Source organism: Mercenaria mercenaria, chromosome 6, assembly GCF_021730395.1.
Source record: "Mercenaria mercenaria strain notata chromosome 6, MADL_Memer_1, whole genome shotgun sequence".
Taxonomy (NCBI): domain Eukaryota; kingdom Metazoa; phylum Mollusca; class Bivalvia; order Venerida; family Veneridae; genus Mercenaria; species Mercenaria mercenaria.
In genome coordinates this window covers 42,196,700-42,215,536 of record NC_069366.1, presented here as the reverse complement: position 1 = coordinate 42,215,536, position 18,837 = coordinate 42,196,700, and the positions used below count along the sequence as shown (strand labels likewise).

Here is an 18,837-nt window from a genome sequence, read left to right as displayed (position 1 = left end):
GGACTCCCAAAGTACTGAAATTAAACATTTTTTATGTTTGAGTTACACAAAGACAACTAAGTTTTAAAAGAGAGTCGGTTTTATGAAAAAAACTTTATTTGTTTTAAAACAAAATAATGACAATTCTGTAGCATTTTGGGTTTTTTGGTCCATATTAAAACAGTGTGGTCGTTATTTAGTAAAGAAATGATTTTTAAAAGTTTAACGTAATGAAATTTACATTTTTGCTTAGCGTGGTTTTTAATTGAAAAGGATCAAGGTCTTACATATTTAAAATTTGATGAAAAAAATGGCACATACAGTTCTACTACCTAATCATTTTTCAGAAAAAACTTTGATAAATAACCTAAACTAACTTTATGTGCCCCAGTACTGAATTGTATAATCATTAAATCTGATAACTGTGTTCATTTTTTCTTTGTGTCCTTGGTCTTTTCTTTTTCTTTCTTTTCAGCATCTTTACCAGATTCCTTTCCCTGATCTTTCTCATCTTTTTTCTCTTTCTTCTCTTTACTCTCCTTTGACATGTCTTTCCCCTCGTTTTTCTCTGCATCACGATTTTGAATTTTATTGTTTATTAGGTTATGTAAAGCTATAATTGATCTGATTAAAGATGCAAGATATACGACTAACATTTGATCGTTTGTTTTAACGTACATTGCTTTCACAAAATGTGGAGATTAAAAATTAGGGAGTAAGTTGAACACGTCCGAGTGGTAGACAAACGTGGGTTTTTGGGTAACGTCGGGCGAGACTTTTGCAGGGAATGTTATATCCTGGGGTGTTCATGAAAACCCCTTCGTCCATCAACTGTTTTTAATTCCGAGAAGGTACCTACGTCGTATCCTTTATATCCCTTTTTTTTAAGAAAAAAAAAAACAAGAGGGCCTGATGGCCCCTTTTCGCTCACCGTTATCAGCATTGGGACAAAAAGGCTTTAGAAAAAAAAAATCTAAGTCCCAAAAGGGCAGGAACAGCAAAGGAAAGAAAAATTTTTCAAAAAGAAAAAAAAAAATTTTAAAAGGGACAGATATGTCAAAATAAACCTAAAAATTTGGGGGTACCCTCCCTGTTGTCCACAGGAAAAAATAATTTGGTTTTTCCTATGGCCAATAAAAAAAAAGTTTCTAAAAAAAAAGCATTTATTTTAAAGAAAAGGGAAGTAATTAAAAAAAAAAAATTAGGTAGGTGAACAAAAAAAGGATTGCCCCCAAAAATCTGTTGATATAAATGAAAATTTCAGATAGATTTATTAGTTCGGCATTACCATTTTAAATTTTAAAAAAAGGGAGGTAATTTGACATAAATCATCCATAGTTTCTACCTGATTGGCTCAGTCCAACTAATGACAATAATGAAATTCAAAAGTCCTATAAGACTTACGATATAAATCCCTTTTGATACAATCAGGGGGGGTAAACAATATAAAATAACTTTATAATTTGGGTCGTTGTCATGGGATCCAAAATTTATTGTTTTTGAAGATATTTTTGGGAAATTTGTGTCAAATAAAACTATAAAAGAATCTCTTATGGCTGAAAAGCCAAAAAAGCCAATTTGGGCCCCAAGGGGCCAAACTCGGAACCCCTGAAAAAACTGGCCATTTAAAAAAGGAACCAGATCTTGTGGTGTAAAATTGTGTGCAGTTTGGTTAAAAACAAATAGAAGAAGTTTGGGATTTTGCAGACAAAGTCAAAATAGTATTTTAGCCTTTTAGGGGCAAAACCTGGAAACCATTCGGGATCGGCCCGGTTCAACAATTAAAATGAGATCTTATGGCAACACAAGTTTTGTGCGAGTTTGATTTAAAATTTAAATTAAAAAAAGAAGCTGCATTGTGCAGAAAGGTCAAAATAGCTAATTCTGGCCTTTCAGGGCCATTTCTCTGGAAACCCCTAAGGGGGTCTGGCCAGTTCAAAAAAGGAAACCAAAATTTATAGTCATAAAGTTGTGTGCAAGTTTGGTTTTTAAAAATTAAAAAAAAAATGAATGTATTGTGCAGCAAAATCAAAATAGCTAAATTTTGGCCCTTTCAGGGGGCCCAAAATCGGAACCCCTAATGGGGTTGGCCCGTTCAAGAAGGAACCAAATTTATGGTGTACAAATTGTGTGCCAGTTTTGGAAAAATCAAACAAAATAAGCTGCTATTTTTGCAGACAAGGGCAAAAAGCTGATTTGGCCCCCTTTTAGGGGCCCAAACCTGGAACCATAAAAGGATCGGCCGTTCAAGAAAGGAATCGAGATCTTAGGGGATAAAATTTTGTGAAGTTTGGTTTTTAAAAGAAACCCAAATGAAACCCCTAGGTTAGCAAGAAAGTTGGGACCCAGACGGCGGGCAGGACGAAGGGGATCACAAAAGTCACCTTTTACTAGTGACAGGTGAGCTAATAAACCTAAAATCCTCAGAAAAAATATCAAGTCCAAAAGGGCGGAACAGCAAAGGGAAAAAATTAAAACAAGAGGGCCAAGATGGGCCCCGGTCGCCCCCCTAAGAAACATCCATAACAGTTAAAAAATGTTGATGTGATTCATGGAAAAAAATACTCTGACCAATTTTCATTAAGATTGGACCAAAAAATTGGTCTCTTGGGATAAAACAAGCATTTTCTAGATATGACCTAGTTTTTGACCCTAGATGACCCATGTTCAAACTCGACCTAGATTTTATCAAGGCAATCATTCTGACCAAAATTCATGAAGATCAACTGAAAAATACAGCCTCTATCACATACAGAAGTTTTTTCTTTGATTTGACCAAGTGACCTAGTTTTTTGACCTCAGATGACCCATATTCAAATTCGACCTAGATTTCATTAAGGCAATCAACCTGACCAAATTTCATAAAAATCAATTGAAAAAAACAGTCTCTATCGTACACAAGATTTTTCTTTAATTTGACCTAGTGACCTAGTTTTTGACCTCAGATAACCCATATTCAAATCGACCTAGATTTCATCAAGGCAATCACTCTGACCAAATTTCATGAAGATCAATTGAAAAATACATCCTCTATTGCATACACAATGTTTTTCTTCGATTTGACTTAGTGACCTAGTTTTTGACCCAGATGACCCATTTTTGAATTCGGCCTAGATTTTATCAAGGTAATCATTCTGGCTAAATTTCATGAAGATCAGTTGAAAAATACAGCCTCTATTGCATACACAAGGTTTTTCTTTGATTTGACCTAGTGACCTAGTTTTTGACCCAGATGACCCATTTTCGAACTTGGTCTAAATTTCATCAAGGCAATCATTCTGACCAAAATTCATGAGATCAATTGAAAAATACAGCCTCTATCGCATACACAAGGTTTTTACGTGATATGACTAGTGTACCTGTTTTGACCTGAGATGACCCATTTTCGAACTCGGCCTAGATTTCATCAAGGTAATCATTCTGACCAAAATTCATGAAGAATCAATTGAAAATACCGCCTCTATCGCATACACAAGGTTTTTCTTTGATTTGACCTAGTGACCTAGTTTTTGACCCGAGATGACCCATTTTCAAACTCGGCCTAGATTTCATCAAGGCAATCATTCTGACCAAAATTCATGAAGATCAATTGAAAAATACAGCCTCTATCGCATACACAAGGTTTTTCTTTGATTTGACCTAGTGACCTAGTTTTTGACCCAAGATGACCCATTTTCGAACTCGGCCTAGATTTCATCAAGGTTATCATTCTGATCAATATTCATGAAGAAGAATTGAAAAATACAGCCTCTATCGCATACACAAGGTTTTTCTTTGATTTGACCTAGTGACCTAGTTTTTGTCCCGAGATGACCCATTTTCAAACTCGGCTTAGATTTCATCAAGGTTATCAATCTGACCAATATTCATGAAGATTAATTGAAAAATACATCCTCTATCGCATACACAAGGTTTTTCTTTGATTTGACCTAGTGACCTAGTTTTTGACCCGAGATGACCCATTTTCGAACTCGGCCTAGATTTCATCAAAGAAATCATTCTGACCAATACTCATGAAGATTAAATGAAAAATACAGCCTCTATCGCATACACAAGGTTTTTCTTTGATTTGACCTAGTGACCTAGTTTTTGACCCGAGATGACCCATTTTCGAACTCGGCCTAGATTTCATCAAGGTTATCATTCTGACCAATATTCATGAAGATTAAATGAAAAATACAGCCTCTATCGCAAAACACAAGGTTTTTCTTTGATTTGACCTAGTGACCTAGTTTTTGACCCGAGAACCATTTTTGAACTCGGCTAGTTTTCATAAAGGTTTCATTCTGACCAATTTCTTAGATTATTGAAAAAAAAGCCTTTCCATACAAAAGCTAAAGTTGACGACACGGCGACACGACAGACGCGGAGACAGGCGGACATCGAGCGATGAAAAACCACTGAGCTTGCTCGGGGTGAAAAAAAAGAAAAAAGAAATTCAAGGTAAATATGTCAAAAACACCAAAAAATTTGGAGGTCCTCCATTTGTCCCAAAAAATGGGGTTCAGTTTTTCCCCCTACAGAAATGAAAAAAAATTACAAAATAAGCATTTTAGTAAATAAAAGGGAAAATTTAAAAAAAAAAATTGTAAGTGGATAAAAGAAGGATCTGCCAAATGAAAACAAGAGCACTCAATGCAACGCAAATGCAGAGCAATATACAAACAAAACAAAGTCATATGACCTTTGACCACTAAGTGTGACCTTGACCTTGAAGTGAGCCATCTAAAACATGTGCTCTGCATGTCGTTTCGATGAGGTGAACATTTGTGTTAGGTTTCTTTGAAATCCTTTAAGGGGTTCAAGAGTTACAGAGTGGAAGGGAAATTGCTAACCAACAAACAGACAGACAGACACCGAGGCGATAACATAATACGTCCCTTCGGGCATATAAAAAGGAATCGAGATCTTATGGTGATACAAGTTGTGTGCAAGTTTGGTTAAAATCAAATAATAAATGAAGCTGCTATTGTGCAGACAAGGTCAAAATAGCTAATTTTGGCCCTTTCAGGGGCCATAACTCTGGAACCCATTAAGAGATCTGGCCGGTTCAAGAAGGGAACCAATATCTTATGGGGACACAAGTTTTGTGCAAGTTTGATTAAATTCAAATCATAAATGAAGCTGCTATTGTGCAGACAAGGTCAAAATAGCTAATTCTGGCCCTTTCAGGGGCCATCACTCTGGAATCCATAATGGAATCTAGCCAGTTCAAGGAAGGCTCCAAGATCTTGTGGTGATACAAGTTGTGTGCAAGATAAGTTAAAATCAAATCGTAAACGAAGCTGCTACTGTGCAGACAAGGTCAAAATAGCTAATTTTGGCCCTTTCAGGGGCCATAACTCTGGAACCAATTATGGGATCTGGCCGGTTCAAGAAAGAAACCCAGATCTTATGGTGACACAAGTTTTGTGCAAGTTTGATTCAATTCAAATCATAAATGAAGCTGCTATTGTGAAGACAAGGTCAAAATAGCTAATTCTGGCCCTTTCAGGGGCCATCACTCTGGAACCCATAAAGGAATCTGGCCAGTTCAAAAGAGGAACCAAGATCTTATGGTGATACAAGTTATGTGCAAATTTGGTTAAAATCAAATCATAAATGAAGCTGCTATTGTGCAGACAAGGTCAAAATAGCTAATTTTGGCCCTTTCAGGGGCCATAACTCTGGAACCCATAACGGGATCTGGCTGGTTCAAGAAAGGAACCAAGATCTTATGGTGATACAAGTTTTGTGTAAGTTTGATTAAATTCAAATCATAAATGAAGCTGCTATTGTGCAGACAAGGTCAAAATAGCTAATTTTGGCCCTTTCAGGGGCCATAACTCTGGAACCCATAATGGGATCTAGCCAGTTCAAGAAAGGAACCAAGATCTTATGGTGATACAAGTTGTGTGCAAGTTTGGTTAAAATAAAATCATAAATGAAACCACTATCGTGCAGACACGAAATTGTTGACGCACGCACGCACGGACGCACGCACTGACGACGGACGACGGACGAAGGGTGATCACAAAAGCTCACCTTGTCACTATGTGACAGGTGAGCTAATAAAACAAGAGGGCCTAAGTCACTCACCTGAAATGTCTAACTGATCACACACTGAAAGCAATGTGTAGAGTCATGATGACCCCTAGAGTGCTAATCTGAGTTTCAAAGCTCAAACAGGCAAGAGAGTGTGCAACTTTGTAAGAGGCCCATATAATGCCCCAGGTGCCAGGTATTGTACTATAGTATACCAATGTTGAATAATCAAAGGGCAATAACTCAACATGCACATCTCTTCTTGATAGAGAAGCTTCCTATGAAGTTTTGCTAAATTCCAATCATTGGTTCGGAAAAGAATTGTACGATAGTATACTACTGTTGAACAGTCAAAGGGCAATAACTTTATTTGTTTGTTTTGGGTTTAACACCTTTTTTCAACAGTATTTCAGTTAAGGAACAGAGGACAGTTAACTTAACCAGTGGTCCTGGATTCTGTACCAGTATGAAACGTGTTCTCCGCAAGTAACTGCCAACTTCCCCAAACGAGTCAGAGGTGAAGGACAAATGATTTCAGACACAATGTCTTCTATCAAATTGTCATGTTGAACATATGCCTCATTTGGGGATCGAACTCTCGACCCCGCAATTCGTACATCTGCGCTCTCCCTACTGAGCTAAGCAGGCGTGTGAAAAATCATCCGACCAGAACATGAAGAAAATATGCGCATCTCCTCTTAGCAGTGAAGCTTCCTATGAAGTTTGCCTAAATTCCAGCCAGTGGTTGTCGATAAATACTCTGGACAAGGATATTGCTGGCGGGACGGACAAAGTGGTGACTATATGCTTCCCCTTCAGGAAGGATAAGGAGTTGGTAAAGGACTATAAAATGATGTAACAAATCAAGTTTGAAGAAGATCCATCTAATGGTTCATTAAATGAAGCCATTTAAAGGCATTTCTATTTTTAGCTCTAACAGACCCTAGACCCATGCGCATCATTTAAACAAATTTAGGTAAGGACCTTAATAACGCTATAGACCAAGTCTGATGAAGTTACATCTAGCGGTTCATGAGGAGAAGTCTTTAAAAGGCATTTTTACTTTTAACTCTTGTGTCCCCTTAAAGGTGTCAATGGCCCCAATTTGAACAAAAGCTTGTAGAACATGAAATGCCCCCCTTGATGCATTCAGTAACTGCACAAGGAACAGATTTTATTTGTTCACTGTGCACTGGACATTTGACGTACTGACCTCAAATCAATATTTATGAGTCATCTACCAGTCATAAGTGACCTCTGTATCAAATGTGAACTTAAACCAAAGCATTCTTTAGTTATCTGGCAAAAAAGTTCTACTGTTCTGTGTCAATGTGACTTTGACCTACTAACCCCAAAATCGATATGGGTCATCTGCTGGTCATGATCAACCTCCCTATTAAGTTTCATGGTCCTAGGCCCAAGGGTTCTCAGGTTATCGTCCGGAAACGATTTAACTGTTTCGGGTCAATAGGGGTCATCTGCTGGTCATGACCAACCTCCCTATCAACTTTCATGTTCCTAGGCCCAAGTGTTCTTGAGTTATCATCCGGAAACCGATTGGTCTACATACTGACCGACATCTGCAAAACAATTTACCCCTCCTTCTTTGGAGGTAGGCATAATAAATTTGGGAAAGGACCTTATAATGATGCTACAGACCAAGTTTGATGGAGATCACTTGAGCAATTCATGAGACGACAAGTAAAGTTATTTTTATTTTTAGCCCTCACAGCCCCTAAAAGGGATTAACTGCCCACATTTTACCAAATTGAGAGAGGACCTTATAATTATACTACAGACCAAGTTTGATGAAGATCCACCTAGTGGTTCATGAGAAGTTGTTTGAAGGTATTTCTAATTTCAGCTATATCAGCCCCTAAAACTGACTAAGTGCCCCCATTTGAACAAAACTTGGAGGGGACCTTATAATGATGCTACAGACTAAGTTTGATGAAGATTCATCAAGCAGTTCATGAGATAATTTGTTTAAAAGTTTTTCTATTCTAAGTTCTGGCTTTTAGGGGCCTAGGTGATCCATTTGAACAAATTTGACAGAGGTCCATGCAAGGATGCTACTGACTAAGTTTTGTATAATAATGACCAGTAGTTTCAGAGAAGATATTTAAGTAAAAATGTTGACGCTTGATGATGGACGAAGGACCATCCACCTATACTAATAGCTTGGCCTGAACAAAGTTCAGTTTAGATAACGAGAGGGTCATGATGACCCTATATCGCTCACCTGTTAAACCTGGTCTTGAAATCATCAAGATAAACATTCTGACCAAGTTTCATGAAGATAGGGTCATAAATGTGGCCTCTACAGTGTTAACAAGCTTTTCCTTTGATTTGACTGGGTGACCTAGTTCATTACCCCACATGACCCAGTTTCGAACTTGGTCTAGGAATCATCAAGATAAACATTCTTACCAAGTTTCATGAAGATAGGATCATAAATATGGCCTTTAGTGTTAACAAGCTTTTCCTTTGACTTGCGCGAGTGACCTAGTTTTTGACCCCAAATGACCCAGTTTCAACCTTGGACTAGGAATCATCAAGATGAACATTCTGACCAAGTTTCACAAAGATAGGGTATAAAATGTGGCCTCAAGACTGTTAACAAGCTTATCCTTTGATTTGACCGGGTGACCTAGTTCTTGACCCCATATGACCCAGTTTTGATCTTGGCATAGGAATCAACAAGATAACCATTCAGACCAAGTTTCATGAGTAGGGTAATAAATGTGGCGTCTAGGGTTTAACAAGCTTTTCCTTTTATTTTTGATAAATGACCTACTTATTGACCCCACATGACCTAGTTTCTAATTTTGCGTAGAGATCATCAAGATAAACATTCTGTTCAAGTTTGTATCAAATCAAAGCATATATGGCTGAAAGGGCCAAAATAGAAAATTTTGCCCCTTTCATGGGACCCCTGAAGGAATCTAGCCTGTTTTCGAAAGGAACCGAGATCTTATTGTGACTTAAATTGTGTATAAGTGTGGTTAAAATTGAATGAAAAATGTCACTTCTATTGTGCTCACAAGGTAAAAATTAACAAATTTTGGCTCTTTCAAGGGTCAATCATGGGCCATAACTCCTGAACTTATGATTGGATCTGATGGATTCATCATTGAATCCAAGATCTGTTGTTGAATTAAGGGCCATTACTCTGCTGAAAATCATCAAACCAGAAAATGCTCGAAACATGCATAATGAGCTTGCCACTAATCATTCCTGAAAGGTTTGCTGGAAATCTGCCTAACAATAAAAAAAGAAGTGGCCAAAACATCATAAAATTTGATGAAACAAGGGCCATAACTCTGCTGAAAATGATCAGACCGGAAAATGCTGATGATATGTACAACTAGGCTTGGCAATGGTCACTCTAGTGAAGTTTGGTGTACAGAATGGGGCAGGACAGACTAGACAAACTGACAGACGGTACTAAATCAATGTCTCTCCCACTGCATTTGGGAAACAAAATAAAGCAACTTAAATTTAAGTTCACTTAAATGATATTTCTCCATTTATATCGATGGCAGGATCAATTGTATCAAAAAGCTAATTTTTTAAAAAATTAAGTCTTAAACAAATTTAAATATTTCTCAAAATCTAATATTCTGTTTTGCAATTAATTTAAATACTGGTCCATTCTGGATTTATAACACATGCACTAATAAATAAATTATCTTCCATCATATGCATCCTCAATTATGTTTATACATGCACTATGAAAGAGCTTTACTATACCTGAGCAAATGCTCTACACCAACCTCCTCCGCCTCCTCGGCTCCTATCTCACTAGGTACATGATCAAATGTCTTGGATGTTGGAGTACCATCCTGTGTAAAATATTTATACATATAATAGAGATGGTACCTACCCAAGAAAATCTAAGGGGAACAACTATGAATTGACCGATAAACTGAAGCCAACATAAAACATTGGTCAAAAGTGAAAGAAAGATCAAATAGGTCCATTTCCCAACAACTGATCAAGCAGACAAAATATGACCTACATTTGTTTAAATCTCTTTGTATACAACATGCACACTTTTCTCATGGCTTACACTGACAGTTATTTTATAAGTTGTAGTGAGGCCCTGAAAGAAAGTTTAGTAGTGCATGAAAATAAAGTAAAATAATGCATAAATTCCTTTAAAGAAATTTTACGACATAAGAAACGTTATTAAGTTTTGATCTTTTAGCCAAAGTTATTTATTGTTCTCAACATTGGTTTAAAATGTAAAATGTATATATCCAACAATGAGAAATTACAAAACAAGAGGGTCATTGACCCTTAGAAGCGCTCACCTGTATACAAGGCTTCAAGTGTGTTTTTATAAGTACAGAGTTAGGTTTCTTCTATGTTAGCCTATATTATATACATGACAAACACACTTTTGAACCTAGGGCAATAATTTGAACAATTATGGTAGACATTACAAATCTGATATCACACGCCAAATATCAAGGCTCTCACTATTATTGATTCAGAGAAGAAAAGTGACCATGCCCCCTGGCAGCCATGTTTTTTGACGAATTGGAATAATTTGAACAATCTTGGTAGAGGGTCACACAAGAACCATGTGTAAAATTATTTTAAAATCAGGCTTGCAGTTTCAAACAAGAAGATTTATAAAGTTTCCACTATATACATATAGGGAAAAGTGACCACGCCCTCTATTGGCCATGTTTTTTGATGAATCAAAAATAATTAGAACAATCTTGGTAGAGGGTCACACGAGGACCATTTGTGTAAAATTATTGGACAAGTTTGTATCTGGGTCATGTGGGGTAAAAAGCTAGGTCACTAGGTCAAATCAAAGTAAATGCTTGTTTACTCTCAAGATGCCATGTTTTTTGGTCCAATCTTACTGAAAATTGGTCAGAATATTTGTTTACATGTAATCACAAGGTAAAACATGTTTACACTGTTATGGCATGTTACACAGGTGAGCGACCTAGGGCCATCTTGGCCCTCTTGTTTATTGTTGTAAACAAGAAACGCGGCAATGCCACGAAACCAGGTTTTCAACACTTTTCATAAGAATAAACAAGAGTGCCAGAACAATATACGCCTGTCACAGCAAATTTCTTTACTCTAGCACCTGTATTTGCAGATGTAATTTTAATTTTGTGGTTGTTTAGTAATCATTGTAATTCTTATGTTTTTCTAAGTCCACAAAAAAACTCCTTACCAGGTAGAGATACCTTAAAATACACCTAAAATTAGAAAGTAACAACTATGTTTACCACAGAAAAGGGGTCTTGGTTTTTCCCTACGGTCAATTATAAAAAAGTTACAATATAAGTTATTTATAGTAACAACTAAGGGAAGTTAATCTTTAAAAAAAAAAAATAAAAAAAATTGTAAGTCCACACAGAAATCCTTACCAGGTAGAGATTGGTCAAAATACACCTCAAAATTGGATGTAACATGCATGTTGTACTACAGAAAAGTGGTCTCGATTTTTCCCTACGTCTAGTAATGAAAAAGTTACAATATAAGCTATTTATAGTAACAACAAAGGGAAGTAATTCTAAAGAAGGGAACTGCGCAAGACACTTCGTCTCATGATGGTGTATAATTGTGCCAAGTTACATCAAAATCCCTCTATGCATGAAGAAGATATGCTCCGGACAAAGTTTTCATTCTTGTATCCTTTGACCTCTAAGTGTGACCTTGACCTCAGACCTAGGGACCTGGTTCTTGCGCATGACACTCCGTCTCATGATGGTGAACAATTGTGCCAACTTTCATCAAAATCCCTCCATGCATGTAGAAGATATGCTAACCCTAACCCTAACCTAACCCTAACCCTATTTTTAGTGACAATGACCTTGACCTTGATCCCAGAAACCCCAAAATCAATCCCAGCTACAACTTTATATAAGTTTTCTATACACCAAGTTTCATCATGATAGCTCATTCCTAAGTTAAGTTATTGACCGGAAACCCTTTTTCTATTTTAAGTAACAGTGACCTTGACCCCAGAAACCCCAAAATCAATCCCAGCCTTTGTCTTGATATAAGCTACATACATACCAAGTTTTATTCAAATATCTTTACCGAAACAAAAGTTATTGACCGGAAACACCAGTTTGACGCCGCCCGCCCGCCCGACCAACGACATACCCCAATCTAATAACTCAGGTTTTCGTTGAAAACCTGGTTAACAAAGTAAGCTATCAGATATCAACATTAATTTACAACTTAAACTGTTTACAAAACTTGAAAAAAAGATTTTTGTTGGGGCCTCTCATTTACAATTATATCAACAATTATCACCTGAATTGAGTGCATTCGGGAGTGGAAAATATTGATGGTAAAATGGTGCAGGGGTTTGTTTACATTATAAAATCTCTAATTTCTTTCAGGTAAATTTTTGGTATGGTTTTGGTAAGCTTATAATAAAGAGCATGTCATTCTCTTTCACTCAGATTTGTTTCATGAGTTTTAGACTTTTGGCTAGTCTTGGATTTTGACTTTATTCAAAGACAAAAGGAAGTTCAGTATAGGCTCTTTCAGTGTTGAAAGTAGACTAAACTTACACTATACTCTACTGAATTTATTTAGCTGTAGAGACTTTTGATATACTATACTAGACTATAATTGGGGAAATCCTAAAATCATTGAAAAACGGTCAATACAAGAGTTGTCAATTTCTCTTCAGATATTTTGAGAAAGTCATTTTTCAAATATCAAATATTTCTATTTTTACATGGAGAGGAGGAAAACCATAAATATATTTAGTAAATTGGTGCACTTAGCTATCATTTCACTCTGAAACAAGACCCAGATTTAATCAAGGCTATCATTCTGAAAAAATTTCATGAAGATCAGTTGAAAAATACAGCCTCTATCGCATACACATGGTTTTTCTTTGATTTAACCTAGTGACCTACTTTTTGACCCCAGATGACCATATTCAAACTCTATCTTGATTTCATCAAGGCAATCATTCTGACTAAATTTCAGGAAGATCAATTGAAAAATACAGCCTCTATCGCATACACAAGGTTTTCCTTTGATTTGACCTAGTGACCTACTTTTTGACCCCAGATGACCCATATTTGCAACTGACTTAGATTTTATCAATGCAATCATTCTGACCAAATTTCATGAAGATCAGTTGAAAAATAAAGACTCTATCGCAAACACAAGGTTTTTCTTTGATTTTACCTAGTGACCTACTTTTTGACCCCAGATGACCCATTTTCAAACACGGCCTAAATTTTATTTCGGTTATCATTCTGACTTAATTTCAGGAAGATCAATTGGAAAATACTGACTTAATTTCAGGAAGATCAATTAGAAAATACAGCCTCTATTGCATACTCAAGTTTTTCCTTTGATTTGACCCAGTGACCTAGTTTTTGCCCCAGATGACCCATTTTCGGATTCGGCCTAGATTTCATCAAGGTTATCATTCTGACCAAATTTCATGAAGATCAGTTGAAAAATACAGCCTCTATCGCATTCACAAGGAAATCCTTTGATTTGACCTAGTTTTTGACCCAAGATGACCCATTTTAGAACTCGGCCTAGATTTCATCAAGGTTATCATTCTAACCAAATTTCATGAAGATCAGTTGAAAAATACAGCCTCTATCGCATACACAAACTAAATGTTGACAAACAGACGAGAAACACTGGACATCGAGTGATCACAAAAACTCACCTGAGCTAAATCTGTAAAGATCAATTTGAATTTTCTGGTACCATCTCTACATATAAAACATTACTAAACATTCAACAAACCATGAAATAAATATATACTGCCATAGAAAACAAGCAAATTCGATGAATTGGTATCCCCCGCCGAAAGGGTTTGCGGTGAGGAATGGCAAAAAAATATATCCGGCAAAAAGTTAAGGATGTTAATAAGAAGCAAATAATTTCATTAGTCAAAATCAATCTAACAGAAAACAAATGTTTAATTACAGAGTACATAATAAATGTATGATACTTTGATCCTGACTAAAGAATTTATTTTGAATGGGATATGCTTACTGTAATAAGGTTAGCTTTTAAAATTAAATGCAGTTAATTGAAATATGAGCTTGAAGTTTAACTGGAACGAAATATTGTCTTTGAGTGGTTTGGCACCAGGTGTTGTTGTTTAACATGTACATTTGAACTTAAAAAAACAGATGTCCTTATGAGAACACTGGTAAGATATCTTGAACATGACTGAGGGCAAGGCTTGTGCAGTCACAACTTAACATGTTGAAGGTTTGAACATTTAAAAAAAAAAAAAAAAAAAAAGGAATGGAAATATATATATGTATATATATTTATTTTTTAAGGGTGTGGGGGTGTGGGGGAACGGCAGAGGAAACAAAATTTCACATGTTGATTATAAATATTGATGGAAAATTAAAAATGAAAAACAAGAGGGTCATGATGACCCTGGATCGCTCACCAGAGTAATATGAGCTACATGTTTCTAAACTGATGATTTTTAGAAAATATTTGGAAGATTTTCCGATGTACAATCAAGTAACCCCTGGGGCGGGGCCAATTTTACCCCGGGGGTCATGATTTGAACAAAGTTTGTAAAAGTCTACTAGGAAATGTTACATATCAAATATCTAAGATCTAGGCCTTCTGGTTTCTTTTTAGCAAATTTATGAAGATTTCCCTATGTACAATCAAGTAACCCCTGGGGATGGGTCAATTTGACCCTGGGGGGTCAAGATTTGAACCAATTTTGTAGAGGTCCACTAGGCAATGCTACATGTTAAATATCTAAGCTCTAGGCCTTCTGGTTTATTTTTAGAAAATTTTGAAGATTTTCCTATGTAAAATCAAGTGACCCATGGGGCGGGGTCAATTTTGACCCCGGGGTCATGATCTGAACAACTTTAGTAGAGGTCCACTAGGCAATGCTACAAGTCAAATATCTAAGCTCTAGGGATTCTGGTTTTTGAGAAGAAGATTTTTAAAGATTTTCCTATGTAAAATCAAGACTTAGTGACCCCTGGGGCGGGGTCAATTTTGACCCCGGGGTCACCCCGGGTGACCAAGGCAAGTGGGCAACCAGGTGTGGGTGTGCAACTTCACATGTTTATAATAAATGTTCACAGAAAAGAATGAAAGAAATGTAATGAAATTCTGCAAAATGGCAAGTTTGTTATGTACAAATATGTGGATTTTTAGAAATTAAAGGGCAATAACTCTGCAGTTACAAAAGAAATCCCTATGAAATTGTGTGTGCACAACCACATTATAGTGCTCTAAATTCTGTTAAAGTTTCATAGTTCAAGGTCAAATATATCAAAAGTTATGATGCAGAAATTGCCATATTTATAGTACCCTATATAGTTAACACTAGAAACTTCTAAGGGCCATAACTCTGGTGTTACTTGGGCAATCTGACTGAAACTTGACGGGCCGCAAGAACTCATAGTGGTGAACATGTATATGAAGTTTTAAATAAATATTCCCAACCATTTCCTAGATATGACTCCGGACGGACAGACAGACGGAAGGACGAACGGAAAGACGGACAGACGGACAACGCCAAAACTATATCCCTCCGACTTTCGTCGGGGGATAACAAAACTAACTGTAGAGTATGCTCCATTCAGGTGACAAAGCCTCTTTAAAACTTTATTTATTCAAGCAGACATATGAAAAGTGGAAGTTGGAATTATGGTGTAGGTATCCGCAGGTTTTATAACTTACATCATGGACCTCCTCCACCATTATGTAAGCCTCTGTTGGTAATCCAAGATCCTTTGGCTTTGCGTCGATCACTACAAGTACCTAAAATGAGTTAAATGAAATAAATATATCACATGACATTCCTGAAGAAACCATTCTTAACAAACAAGAGCTGTCCGTAAGAAGCAAGTGCTCAACTATTCAAATCCGTGTCACAGAAGCAGGAATATTAATCTAATGTTAAAATATCAATAGAGTTTCAACCAAAACTTTAACCAGAAGTTTTCTAAGTCCAAAAGGGTGCATAATTTGCCCAAAATACATGTCAGAGTTATGGGACTTGATGCAATCAACTAGTTTTATAACACCGAAGACACATGTGAAGTTTCATTTCAATACCTGCATTAGTTCTGGTGATAGTAACTTGCATGCAAAACTTTAACCAGAATTTTCTAAGTCCAAAAGGAGGCTTAATTTGCTCAAAATACGTGTCAGAGTTATGGGACTTGACCCAGTGAGGTTGGTAGTTGACCCAGAAAAAGAAAAAACAAGAGCTCTCCGTAAGATAGCCAATGCTCGACTATTCGAATTATTGTCCCAGAAGCCCGAAAATATTACCCAAAATGTTAAAATATCTATAGAGTTTCAATCCAATTCAATTAGTTTTGGAGACAGTAATTTGCATGCAAAACTTTAACCAGAAATTTTAAGTTCAAAAGGGGACATAATTTGACCAAAATGCATGTAAGAGTTATGGGACTTGCTGCAATCAACTGGTTTTATAACCCCGAAGTCACATCTGAAGTTTCAATTTAATATCTGCATATGTTCTGCAGATAGTAACTTGCACGCAAAACTTTAACCAGAATTTTCAAAGTCCAAAAGGGGGCATAATTTGCCCAAAATACATGCCAGAGTTATGGGACTTGACCCAGTGAGGTTGGTAATTGATCTAGAAAAATAAAAAATAAGTTTCAAATCTATATGCTTTTAAGTTATAGCTGTATGTACTTGCATGCAAAACTTTAACCAGGATTTTCTAAGTCCAAAAGGGGGCATAATTTGGCCAAAATGCAGGTCAGAGTTATGGGACTTGATGCTATCAACTAGTTTTATAACCCCAAAGACACAGGTGAAGTTTCAATTCAATATCTGCACTAGTATTGGAGATAGCAACTTGCATGTAAAACTTTAACCAGGAAAGTCCAAAAGGGGGCATAATTTGCCAAAAATACATGTCAGAGTTATGAGACTTGACCCAGTGAGGTTGGTAATTGATCTAGAAAAAGAAAAATTGAGTTTCAAATCTATATGCCTTATATGTACTTGCATGCAAAACTTTAACCAGGATTTTCTAAGTACAAAAGGGGGTATAATTTGGCCAAAATGCAGGTCAGAGTTATGGGACTTGATGCAATCACTTAGTTTTATAACTCCGAAGACACATTTGAAGTTTCAATTCAATACCTGCAAAAGTTTCAAAGCTGTATGCCTTTAAATTAAAGCCATATGTACTTGCATGCAAAACTTTAACCAAGGTGTGACACCGATGCCGACGCCAGGCTGAGTAGAATAGTCAAGCTAATAAGTTTCAAAGCAACATGCTTTTAAACGATAGCCATATGTACTCGCACACAAAACTTTAACCATGATTTTCTAAGTCCAAAAAGGGGCATATTTTAGCCAAATTGCATGTCAGAGTTATGGGACTTGATGCTATCACCTAGTTTTATAACCCCGAAGACACAGGTGAAGTTCCAAATTAATATCTGCATTAGTTTTGGAGATAGAAACTTGCACACAAAATTTTAACCAGAATTTTTTAAGTCAAAAAGGAGGCATAATTTGCCAAAAACACATGTCAGAGTTATGGGACTTGATGCAATGAGGTTGGTATTTGATCTAGAAAAAGAAAAAGAAAAAATAAGTTCCAAATCTATATGCCTTTAAATGATAGCCATATGTACTTGCATGCAAAACTTTAACCAAGGTGTGACGCCGACGCCAGGGTGAGTAGAATAGCTAGACTATTTTTTGAATAGTCGAGCTAAAAATCAGCTAAACATAAATCTCTCTCAGTCTCTGGGTAGGTTCAATACAAGCCAGCAGTACAGTTTTCTCAGTCTCTGGGCAGGTTCAGTACAAGCCAGCAGTACAGTTTTCTCAGTCTCTGGGCAAGTTCAATACAAGCCAGCAGTACAGTTTTCTCAGTCTCTGGGCAGGTAAAATACAAGCCAGCAGTACAGTTTTCTCAGTCTCTGGGCAAGTTCAATACAAGCCAGCAGTACAGTTTTCTCAATCTCTGGGCAGGTTCAATACAAGCCAGCAGTACAGTTTTCTCAGTCTCAGGGAAAGTAAAATACAAGCCAGAAGCACAGTTTTCTCAGTCTCTGTGCAGGTTCTATACAAGCCAGCAGTACAGTTTTCTCAGTCTCTGGGTAGGTAAAATACAAGCCAGCAGTACAGTTTTCTCAGTCTCTGGGCAGGTTCAATACAAGCCAGCAGTACAGTTTTCTCAGTCTCTGGGCAGGTTCAATACAAGCCAGCAGTACAGTTTTCTCAGTCTCAGGGAAAGTAAAATACAAGCCAGAAGCACAGTTTTCTCAGTCTCTGGGCAGGTAAAATACAAGCCAACAGTACAGTTTTCTCAGTCTCTGGGCAGGTAAAATACAAGCCAGCAGTACAGTTTTCTCAGTCTCTGGACAGGTTCAATACAAGCCAGCAGTACAGTTTTCTCAGTCTCTGGGCAGGTAAAATACAAGCCAGCAGTACAGTTTCTCAGTCTCTGGACAGTTAAAATACAAGCCAGCAGTACAGTTTTCTCAGTCTTTGGGCAGGTTCAATACAAGCCAGCAGTACAGTTTTCTCAGTCTCAGGGAAAGTAAAATACAAGCCAGAAGCACAGTTTTCTCAGTCTCTGTGCAGGTTCTATACAAGCCAGCAGTACAGTTTTCTCAGTCTCTGGGCAGGTAAAATACAAGCCAGCAGTACAGTTTTCTCAGTCTCTGGGCAGGTAAAATACAAGCCAGCAGTACAGTTTTCTCAGTCTCTGGGCAAGTTCAATACAAGCCAGCAGTACAGTTTTCTCAGTCTCTGGGCAGGTTCAATACAAGCCAGCAGTACAGTTTTCTCAGTCTCTGGGCAGGTAAAATACAAGCC

The 18,837-nt window shown here is 36.9% G+C and overlaps 1 protein-coding gene across 1 annotated transcript in view; it reads right to left on the bottom strand.

Moving 5' to 3' along the window:
• Positions 1-318: 318 nt before the first annotated feature.
• The window catches only part of LOC123549144 (26S proteasome non-ATPase regulatory subunit 7-like), a 42,218-nt gene continuing 23,699 nt past the window's right edge, over positions 319-18,837 (bottom strand). The window contains 5 exon segments of the mRNA XM_045336988.2: positions 319-730; positions 733-837; positions 840-856; positions 9,757-9,848; positions 15,700-15,780. Coding sequence (XP_045192923.2) covers positions 408-730; positions 733-837; positions 840-856; positions 9,757-9,848; positions 15,700-15,780 — 618 coding nt within the window. The 3' untranslated portion in view covers positions 319-407.